General features: G+C 42.0%; 1 protein-coding gene across 1 annotated transcript in view; it reads right to left on the bottom strand.

The window, feature by feature from the left end:
• Positions 1-6: 6 nt before the first annotated feature.
• neur (E3 ubiquitin-protein ligase neur) overlaps positions 7-11934 on the bottom strand; it is a gene marked incomplete at its 3' end in the record, with an annotated part of 44297 nt that continues 32369 nt past the window's right edge. The window contains exons 2-5 of the mRNA XM_088240206.1: positions 3624-3817; positions 2981-3241; positions 1323-2033; positions 7-493 (exon numbers count right to left, since the gene is read on the bottom strand). Of these exons, the coding sequence (XP_088096332.1) occupies positions 7-493; positions 1323-2033; positions 2981-3241; positions 3624-3817 (1653 nt within the window). The remainder of the gene's footprint in view (positions 494-1322; positions 2034-2980; positions 3242-3623; positions 3818-11934) is intronic.

Raw genomic sequence — 11934 nt, 5'->3', positions numbered from 1 at the left:
TCCCGCCGCCCTTGCCCCTCCACTGCTGCACGGCGCAGCGGTAGCACATGCACATGTGCCCGCACGTGTACAGCACGCTGTCGATCTGCCGCTCGTAGCAGATCGTGCACTCGCCCATCGGGTTCGAGGACGCGAGGCTCGACACGCTCGGTTGCGACAGCGACGCGATTTGGAGATTCGTCGACGGCGCCGCGGTCTGGCAACTGATCGGGTGGCCCGCCGGGGTCGCCGCGACCTGGTGGCCGTTCGCCGCGCTCAGGCGCGCGAGCTGGCCGTTCACCTGGTTGTTCTGCTCGACCCTCTGCGCCGGCGCGTACATTTGCTGCATCAGCATCGGCGTCGACGCGTGCAGGTGGGGCTGCATCAGCTGGACGGCGGGCTGGCGGGCGCCCGGCGACACCTGGTGGTTCCGCTGGTTGACGAGCGACGGCGGCGGCGAGAGGGGCGCGTTCGCCGACAGCGATGGCGTGGAAGAGGCCAAGCCAACGACAGCCTTAAATAAATTTAAAAAGAAAATTAAACGTGTTCTTTTATTACATTGACAACAACAATTTTAAACAGAATGTGGAATGGTCAACATGGCTGTTCAACGTTAATATTGATAATCATATGAAAGGTTTGTTTTTTAAATATATATTTGGACCCCTGTATTTAGTAGCCTCACGTGTCTAAGGTACTCGGAAAAAATCGTTTTTGTTTGTCTTGGAAATGGGATGTTCGATCACTGAGTGTAGGATTCCAATCGTCTATGCGCCTAGTAGTTGCAAGACGTGTTGTAATCTTACTCCTTTTTATTATTTATATTTTTTTTAAATATCATTAATACACTAAATTTAATTGTCAATTTTTTAAATGTGTGAATGGGGGCTAAATTTTAACTGTCCATGCGCTCTGTAGCTGCAAGACGTCCTGTAATCTAGCTCCTATCTGTTATAATTTTTAATTGATCTTAATTGAAAACGAGGTTCTAGAATGATAACCGTCCATGCGATCTGTAGCTGCAGATGTGCCGGGATATTTATTTATTGTACAGCGCCCTTGAGGTGATTTTCACTAATAAATTATCTAACAGTCAACCCGTTCAGTCAGTCGCCCAACAGTTCGCTCAGCTCCAGCGTGTAGTTCAAGTGCAGTCTCTTCAACCCATCATCGCCGCTCTACGCTCGCGCTACACGACCAAGCGCCGTATCTTATTCGCCATGTAATAAATACGCATTGAACAGCAACCCCGTGTCTTCTGTGTCAATCTCCAACTGGGGTAGGAACTCCGGCCAATACCCGACAACCTAATTCTACAGGATCAGCGAAGCTTCGGAAATTACCTGAGGTGTGGCCGGCGCGGAGGCGTTGACGGGCGGCAGGGTGACCACGAGGACGGCCGGGGGCGGTCGGCACAGCACCTGGACTCGCCGCGTGCACCCGAACAGGTCCAGAAAGGCCCAGAGCCGCAAGGAGTGGTCGACGTACATGACGGTGGCCGCAGGGCCCCCGTTGACGGACACCTTGACCTCGCCGTTGGCCGTCACGCTCAGGATCAGGTCCTCCCCCGGGTTGAGCGCGCCGGCGACGTCCTTGCTCACGACCCAGTACTCGGGGCGGTCGAGCAGCATGTCCGAGTCGTCGGGCAGGTCGCGGGCCGCCAGCTTCGAGGGGTCGCACGACGTGAGCCCGAGCGCGAGCGCCCCCGTGTACAGCCGCTCCGTCTCCAGCACCCGGACGAGCAGGCGCTCGCCGGGGACGAGCGGCCGCGCGGTGAACACGTACCCCTGGCAGAACTCCGTCATGACGCGCGCCGCGACGCCGGCCTCCGGGCCCAGGCGGATGTGGCGGCCGCACGTCTTGTGCAGCGACATGGGGCGCCAGCCGTCCGACACGCTCGTCCTCTGCAGCGCGGGGATGAGCTCGTCCACCGCGGCGCCGGCCTCGGGCGCCGGCCGCGCGTTGTTCAGGCTCGTGCGCGAGTCGACGAACTGCACGCCCGTGCAGTTGCCGTAAATGTCTAGGAGCGCCCACAGCGGCCCTTTCGTGTCCACCTAAAACGTGAAAAAAAAACTCAAATTAGAACGCTCATTGAAGAAGAATACAGTTTTCAGCAGACCGGGGTGAGTTTGAATGAAATGAATCAGTACTCCAAATATCATATAGAACAGTATCTCCATCATCTGCTTCATGGCAAGGTGATCAATGTATCGCTTCAGGAGCCTGTCCAGGAATGAAGAAATATTGCAGTGTAGGTGACAGCCTTTGAAACTATTTTTTTACATCGACTCTCGCTGGAATCGAGCCCGGGACCCCGAGAATGGTAGGCGAAGATCACTACGCAACGAGTCGGATTTGGGCTTGGAGGGGTAGATTTAGCAAAATGTAAACTCTCGCCTTCCACGCAGTAGCCAGGCTTTTCATAGGCGAGAACTATTCACGGGGACCCGTCACAATAGATCTTCTCGGGTCGCGGTGACGTCAGGAGCTTGCATAGCACCGACGATGTAAATGCGCGAGATAATTTGGCGGCGAGAGCGTTTGGAACACCAGCCCTGAACTGCTTTCTCGAGCGAAGCCTTCCTGAAACACACGATCCAGATACACGGCGTGTGTTTCATCAATGCAGTGGAGCTGCGGATTAGGGTTCGATGACGATGCGAGGACTCACCGAGTGGAATAAGACGCCTCTGACGCTGATCTGGCACTAGTCTGTGTTCCAAAGACAATAAGTATTGCATTAAATTTACAGGGTCATAACTGGAAGCTCTGTCGTCCGCAATCCCAAGAGCAAGATAAACTTCCTTTGCAGCGGGGTGGTTTCAGACTGGAATCAATAGCCGAGCCTAGTTGTCCATTCCATTGCAACGGTCAACCCGTTCAAAAACCATTTGGATGCTTTTTGAAGGAAGAAGAACTTGGACAAAGAGCGGTACACGAGATACAGGCGCACCAGCGACGGCCGCCCGCAGTTACGGAACAGACAAAAATATGGACTCACGCCGCTGAAGAAGACGCCTTTGTCCTCGCCGTCGACGCTGAAGCGCACGTCGCCCGCGGGCGTGACGCAGTAGGCGAGCAGCGCGCCGCGCTCGCACAGCCGCTCCGCCAGCGCCTTGGCCCAGTGGCCGGGCTTGGCCGTCAGGTCGGGGCACGCGTACTTGGGCAGCGCGCCGGCCAGCGTGGCGGGGTCGTGCGCCGTGAAGCCGAAGCGCAGCACGCCGCTCCAGTTGGTGGACATCTCGGAGAAGCGCAGGCACACCTGGGGGCGAAACGCACCGTCATTGGACGTTGGGAGGATATACGGGGGCTGAGGATCTAAATTCGTCAAAATTGAGGCTTCGTTGTATTGTTTCATGTATCCCAAAATTGAATCGACTTTAAATTTTCTTTTTTTTTGCGTTTTTCAAAATTATTTATCATATCGAGAGCAGATAAAATTTGGCGCTTTAGTGATGGGAAATTACTAATCACTGATCAAATCGATTTTATCAGTTTTTTCATGCAAACATGAAATTCTGTTTACGAAAAATGATCTAAAAACGGAAAATCAAACTTATTATAGTGTAAAACATTTAAGTTTGTAAAAAAAATCATTGCTCTAGCGCCATAATCAATGGAGAAAATACGGAATACGTTCTCACCTTCTCGTTGACGGCGACCGGGCGCGCGCTGAAGGCGACGCCCTTGCAGAAGCTCTCCACCCTCTGCGCGGTGGTCGTGTCCCGCGACAGCCGCACGTTGTCCCCGTGGGCGGCGTGGAAGGTCAGGGGGGGCGCGGACTGGCCGCCGCGGAGGTCGCCGTGGCCCGCGGAGCCCCCCACGCACGCGGCCCTGCCTGGAGAGAAAAATCAATTGAGGAATAGCGCAAGGAAAACAATCGGACCATCATATTTTGGTTCGAAAACCACGAAAAATACCATTTAAAACTATTGCATTTAATTATTCATACTTTTACACTGTTTGTACATTTTACAAAATGTGATACATGTCTTAAATTAGCTATTTAACAAAGTTAACACAATAACAACAACAATAAAAAACGCTATTAATCCAACTAACTTAATTATCATTAACATAATAAACAATAAAAACTAAAGTAATCATAAAAAACATAAGCAATTTATTACAATATTTGAGTTTGTCCAAATGTTCGTAGACAAAAGACTGGATTTCACCCCCTCGGGAGTCATTAAGATAACGAAATTACAACAGGGATGGAGAATACCTTAAATAAGGGAATATGGAAGTCTAGGCATCTACAGGGCTTATGACCTGTCATTGGCTGGTTTAAGTGGCCACTTTACACACCGTGTAACATTCACCATTTTGCCAATGTTTGAACATCCATATTTCTTCAATTCTTCCATCTGTTGATTTTACTGAAGTTTTAGACCAGTTGGTCCAAGAAGAAGTTTAAAAATTGGAAAATTGTTTTCAGGAGTTGCCTAGTATGGGAAATAATTCAGTCAGATGAATCTCTTCGCAACAATAAAGGTTTTAGCTCTATAACTTCGCCTAAATCTACAGATGGAAGAATTGAAGAAATATGGATGTTCAAACACAGGCAAATGGTGAATGTTACACAGTACGTAAAGTGGCCACTTAAATTAGCCAATGACAGGTCGTAAGCCCTGTAAATGCCTAGACTTCCATATTCCCTTGTTTAAAGTATTCTCCATCCCCGTTGTAATTTGTTAATATAACCAATTTATATAGACCAATAGACCAAATTTCATAAACAGTACACACATTTTACCTATTTGGCTTGATCCACTCGTCGATCCGTGCGCAACCCACCTCCACTATCCATTTCTTAATAGCAATTTTATATTGGGAGAACTTACTAATTGTCCCTATGGATAATGGAAGTAGATTGTACACTTTAACCGAGTAGTAGGCCAATCCTCTGACCGATGGTTGTATTTATTTTTTTATTTTTTTGCAGCATCACGGTGGAGTATCTAGTGACTCTTGTATTTGTAACGGAAGGTAGAGAATAATGTTTACGTGCGTTTAATGATTACATTAAGATTTTTAAATATACAGATGATTGGGACACTTAAGATAATTTTTATTAAAGCTTTTTGTGCAAATTTGATATTATAATCTAGGACAATTGCTTGGAGACTTGAAATTCGGATGTCCAGGCATTTACAGAGCTTATGTGATCACCCTGTAGCAAAGAGAAAGGGTACAGACGCAAAAATTGATCTCGTGTTTGGGTTCCAAAATCACGAAGTTAACTAACTAACTAACTAACTAACCATCACGCCATTTCCCCGGAGGGGTAGGCAGAGAGGATAGAACGCCACACCACTCTGTCCTGGCACACTTCCTTTGCTTCCTTCACATTCATACATCTTCTCATGCACGCACGTCGATTATTCCGACTTTTCACATGACCACTTTCAAGAATTTGTTGTACTTGATCATGCCATGTCTTTCTCGGCCTTCCTCGACTTCTACAACCAGACACATTCGCATCATAAATCTTTTTAGCCGTTCTTTCCTCATTCATTCGCTCCACATGACCGAACCATCGCAAAAGACCTTTCTTAATTTTGTCGATAATGCTCAACTCAGCCTTGCATTCTGCTCTAATTTCGACATTAGGGCACCTATCATACATTGTTTTTCCGCACATTCGCCTGAGGGATCGCATTTCAACAGCATTCAGTCTACTTTCGTCCCTTTTTTTCCAACTCCATGCTTCGCTTCCATACATTAGGGTTGGTACCAGAACTCCATTATAAACTTACAAATTTTAAATTATTTTAATCCAGATACAGACGGAGCGTTGCTTGATTGCGTAGAGAACTGTGATTCGGAAGTTAAGGCATTTACAGAGCTTATGTGACACTCGTAGTTTTGTTTTAAATTCAAAGAGAACGCGAAATGAGAAAATAAATATGCAGAGAAAAAAAATTACATAATTTTTAGGTTCAAAAACCACGAAAAATCTAAATTTTTACAATCTACTAAGAGATGCAGATATGAAATTTGGAAGTTTAAGCATTTACAGAGCTTATGCGATCACTAAATACCATGTTACATTCACCGTTTTGCTTGAAATTCAGAGAAAACGGAGTGAAAAATTTTTGCGGAGGTAAAAAATAGGGACTATCTTTTTTGGGTTTATAAACCATGAAGGAATCAATTTTTAACTATTTTAATCTAGGTAAAGATGGGGAATTGATTAGAGAAATGAAATGCGAATGTTTAGGCATTTGCAGAGCGTATGTGATCACATACACACTGTGTTAAATGGGATGAATACACAGGCAAAAATTGGAATATAATTTTTGGTTTCAAAAGTACGTGAAGGAAATCGATTCATATTACAGAATTAATTAGAGAATTTGAAAACATAACGCCAATCACCGGCCATAAGTTTCGTAAATGCCTGAATTTCCATGTTCCACAGACAAACCAGAAATACTTTAAATAAATAAAAAAAGATTTTTTTCTACGCCTTGACGAAGAGACAGCCGTGTTCCAAAACCAGTCGGCGTAAATTTTATAATTTATTAATTTTTAACAGAATAAATACATTTTGATTATGTAAATTCACAAAGTTAGGGCCGTAGATTAATATTTTAAACACCTTATGGCATATTTAAATAAAAAAAATATATCATGCGATGGCGTACCTCAGGGAACACATGTATAACCCATATTAATTTTATTTTGTTTTATTGTAGTAATGTAATTTCAATGTATGCGTCTTGCTGTATCAGCACCCTAATAGACCAGGTGCAAAGCGCATCTTAAAACAGGATTTCCTATCAACTTCCCCTTATATTTTAACAATAGACCACATATTTACTTTCAAAATAGGGGGGAAATACTCGAAAGGAATACGCAACGAATACAGAGAACTTTCACAGACGAGTAGAAAGGCCGGCCCACGTGTTGGGAGAGTTAATGTTCGCGGAATAAATGACTTGCCATTTTGATAACGCCTTGAAAAATGCTTGTTCTTGTGAGATTTTGTTGAATTTTCGGCCAGCTTGGGAATTAACCAAGCTTATCTATCGTTCAAATAGCGACAGATGTTCAAGTCTCTCGAGGTGGTGATTCGCGAAAATAGCGCTGTATAAAATATAAATTATGATTACTACATATTTCAAGGGAAAACCAGAGCTATCAATTACATTTTTAGGTAACATATAGATAGAATACAATAAAGCTTATAGTGACAGAACCTCCATGATAAATAAAATTTAGACGTTTTTTCATAAAATACTGTTGCGAGAGGACGCCGTTACACGTTGAACATAACTGATCTAATGTCACGCCACCCGTTAGCGTGGAGGCGCAGCGGGGAGTGCATGTAGAATGAAAAGTGCGAAATCCTGATTTTTGTGGTTATGGCTGGAAATTTGCGCCCAAATAGCAAAAAAACACGCGCAATCTGACCAACATATCAATGACATATGTAAATCATTATTGAAAGACTTCGGCAAAGAAATATTTTAATGATTTTGATACATTTTATGGCACCTTATGGCATATTTAAATTAAAAAATGATATCATGCGATGGCGTACCTCAGGGAACACATGTATAACCAACATTCATTTTATTTTGTTTTATTGTGAGGTAAGATTACGAAAAAAAAATCAATATAATGATTGACAAAAAAGTTATCGATAAAATATCCCGGAAGGGTCAAAATATAATTTTAAAAATATAAATAGTTTTATTATCATAAAGGCATATCAAATACACAATTATATCAATAATATTTTTGGTCTATCGAAATGTATATATATTTTACTTATTTTTTGCGGAAAACTTAAAAATGATAACTCCGCCAACAGGCAGAAACTAGCCAACGACCGGCCTCCATCATCATCATCGTCACTATCTTTCCGCACCCAATGGTGCATAGGGTACTGAAATGGTACACCAATCGCAGCGTATCTTGATTACATATAACAAATGCGAACACGCATGGTAGGCAAATGCGCTGACCATTACACCACGAGGCGGACGGATGACCGACCATGCGCCCTACGAATGCCTAGCCTTCCGTATTCCCCTATCAAAGGTGTTTTCTCTCTCCGAAATAAATGTTGCCACGTCCGCGGCGTGGCGAAACGTAAGTCGGATCCACGTAACCGTGTCGGGTGTCGAACCATGAACTCTCCGCCGCGAGGACGCACGCTTGGCCGGCAGAGCGTGCAGGGACAGCCCGGCGAGAGGCACTTAGTAATTTTATAATTACTCGCGCTGAAATGCACAGCGCTTTGTGAGTAAAACTGTTTTCCAAACGTCTTTATCCTCAATATTATGTATCTTTTTGGGTGATACCGTGTATGTTGGATTTGATCCGACGTTTCGGCTACCATTGCAGGAGCCATCTTCAGGGAAAACTGTGTGTTTTGTAGAGAAATGTATGTGTTTATGTACTAGTAATTTGTACCGTGTCACAGTCAGCAGTAGGCACATTTCTAGTTTTGTAGGAAAGAATAATTATTTAAATTTATTTCAACAGAGAGGGAAAAAAATTTGAGAAGGGAATATGGAAGTCTAGGCATTTACAGGGCTTATGACCTGTCATTGGCTGGTTTAAGTGGCCACTTTACAAACTGTGTAACATTCACCATTGTTGATTGTTGATTGATTGTTGAATTACTACCTGGTAAAAGAAGAAGTATAAAAATTGAAAAATTGTTTCCAGGCGTTGCCTAGTGGGTGATTTGGTTCAGCCGGATGAATCTCACGCGCGTGATAAAGGTTTCAGCTCTTTTACTTCACAAAAGTCAACAGATGGAAGAGTTGAGGAAATGTGGATGTTCAAACTTGGGCAGAATGGTGAATGTTACACAGTGTGTAAAGTGGCCACTTAAACCAGCCAATGACAGGTCATAAGCCCTGTAAATGCCTAGACTTCCATATTCCTTTCTCAAATTTTTTTCCCTCTCTGTTGAAATAAATTTAAATATGAACAACTCCCTAGGGAGGAAATCCAGCCAGTCTGCAAGCATTTGGACATAATCAAACATTGAAGAATAATTATGTTTATGTACTAGTAATTTGTACCGTGTCGCAGTCGGCAGTAGGCACATTTCTATTCGTTTTTGTCATATGTAGTGCTGGGAACCATGTTGAATTTAATTTAAGCCCGTCGTCTTGGTTTATATTATTTGGATGTCTGTGTATTTTAATTGCGAGTAAAACTGTTTTCCAAACGTCTTTATCCTCGTCCGAGAGGACGGAGAAAACAGTAGGCTCTGTGCGGTAAGCAGGGTTCGAAGGATACTTATTTATTATATAGAAGGCTCGATCACAAATATCTATCGTCGTGCTTAAAAACATGCCAAGAATTAGAGCGATCCTAATGAACAATAATGAACATGCTCAAGTTATCGCAGTCATAAGTCAACGCGTGTGTAATCTCTAAGTCAACGCTCGTGTCAGTTTGTTTTTTGTTTTCCTCGCAAATAAATACAGTTCACTGGAAAAAATCGGCGTTTACATTACGTTTAAAAAATCATACAAAATATTGCATTTGCAAAATAGTAAGGAGTATCTAATACAAAAAAGTTAAAATTAAATTACAATTACTATGGCGACTGCTTTTCTTGACATCTGGCTTGCCGACCGCCGGCAATGAATAAAATGATAAATAATAAATAAATAAATAAAAGAAGCAGTTTTGGAATATTTTCCATATTTACACCGGTGAAATTCAAATAAGTGATTGCGCAGCAGGATATTTTGACATTTAATATTAGGTGTTCACGGATGTTGCATTGAGATCGCGAATGCGATAAACAACCGTGGTGAGAAATTGTGATCACGTCGCTTATTAGCACGTCGATAGTTATTTGTGATTGAGCTACAGGTGGGGTTTTCAAAATTATTTATCATTTAAATTTAAATTATAATCCGGGAAGAAAATACGAAAATACGTTTGTATGAAGGAAGACCAGAACGCGTTTTGTTTTAAGGATACTAAGGATATATTTTCAAAGATAAGGTATCTCCTTTTCAAAAGTAACTCAAGGGTGTGCGTCGCACCCTCTACGCGCACATCTGCCGTTTTCTCCTCGACCCCGGGACTCTGAATAAATTCTATAAAAATACACTTAGGGGATGCGTCGCCATTGTAAAATATCCGCAGAGCGGAATAACCTTCCCTAGAGACGAGGGGAGAGATCTTTAGGAGTCGCCAGAGGAATCGGAATGAAGTGTTAGTACTACGAGTTCATTTTCCGCAATTCATCAACTCTTCCATCTGTTTTTATTGTTTATTTATTTATTTAAAAAAAACAAAAAGCCAACAATGAAATAATAACATAAAAAAAAAAATACGGTTTGAAGACAGACCAACGAAGTTTCAAAATAAGAATCATACATATTATTAAATTGTTTTACAACAAAAGGATGTGTTTATGTGTATTTGTATGAGAGTAAGTGTAGATGTGTGTTTATGTATATAAATATACCCCCCCCCCCTTTAGGTTTTGGGTAGGTACATCGATATGAATCAAGGGGAAGCGTACGCGACGGTACACATATCTACGCTCTAAAATGACATAGCTTCAGTGTGACGTCATAGTTGAAGATAAAAGTCTCCCGACCGACTACAAAGGTATAGTATCGATACCCCCACCATCAAGTTTTGATGTAAGTACATCGGTTATACCGACGGGTCTAGAACCCTTCGATACGTTTATCTACGCATTAAGTGTCAATAGTTTTGTTCCACCGACCAATTTTTCATTTAATTATGATTTATTAAAAATTTTAATCGTTTTGAGGGTGGCACTTTTTTTCTTAAAAGCCTATATGAGAGAGAAATAAGTAAGGTTTGAAGTCAAATTAAATTCCGACAGAACTGTCACTTTAATATAAAGAACGCCTAGATGTGGAAATAATGTCGCTAGGTTCTCTCCTGTTAACAAATTAGAGTTTCTAGGCGTCAGACACAGATTATAGGCGTCAGAAAGTTACCACTCTAAAAAAGTAATTTAGTTATTATATATTTTCCATCTGTTTTGCTATCTTCTTGAGTGTATGTATCGAGACGTTATAGGAGCCGGCTTTGTAGTCGATCGGTACATATCGGTAAATGCATACAGGCATTCACCATTCTGCCCATGTTTAGACATCCACATTTCCTCAACTCTTCCATCTGTTGATTTCTGTGAAGTTAAGGATCTGAAACCTTTATTACCAGCTAACGACAGGTCATAAGCCCTGTCTCGGCTTCCACATTCCCTTCTCAACGATGTTTTCCCTCTCTGTTGAAATAAATTTAAACAAACAAAAAACAAACAAACGAACCATCACGCCGTTTCCCCGTAGGGGTAGGCAGAGAGGATAGAACGCCATATCACTCTATCGTGGCATATTGTAAATCGGCGTAAATCAATATTAAAATATATTTTTTTCACTTAAATTTTAATTTTAAACAACTTTAATTTATGTTTTTTTTTCCTTCTCTTTTTTATACTTTCATAATTAACCTTACATATAATTGCTTTTTAATATGTAAACTTCACTGGTTCATTAGAATTAAGTCTAATTGTGTAAAATATTAAACTTTGTAACTGTACTGTATGTTTCCTGAATAAAAGAAAATAAATAAATAAATCGAACCGGTTCAAAACGACGTTTACCTGTATTTAATATTATGATTTAATAAGGCACGTTTAAAAATTATATAAAATGTCAGTCTCGGCAAGGGAACATTAACTATAATGTTTAAAAATATATTGTAAAAAAAATAATAAATTAAATAAATAACATATGCACTCTGTAAACGAGAGTTTCATACGTGGGCTTTAAAGATGGAGAGGTAACTTTAAACATGTGTTGTAATTTCAGAAATCACCCCCGCTTTCCAAGTGTCAAATTGGATTATTCCAAATTCCCCCATGAAATGAATAAGCGTACGCGTACCTATTCATTTTCTCCGGACAAAATAGGGGTGCGAACA

This window comes from Micrasema longulum, unplaced genomic scaffold (genome assembly GCF_059751315.1).
Source record: "Micrasema longulum isolate JH-2025_06_02 unplaced genomic scaffold, ASM5975131v1 h1tg002377l, whole genome shotgun sequence".
NCBI lineage: Eukaryota > Metazoa > Arthropoda > Insecta > Trichoptera > Brachycentridae > Micrasema > Micrasema longulum.
The sequence above is the reverse complement of the archived record's forward strand: the minus strand, read 5'-3'. Positions and strand labels throughout refer to the sequence as shown.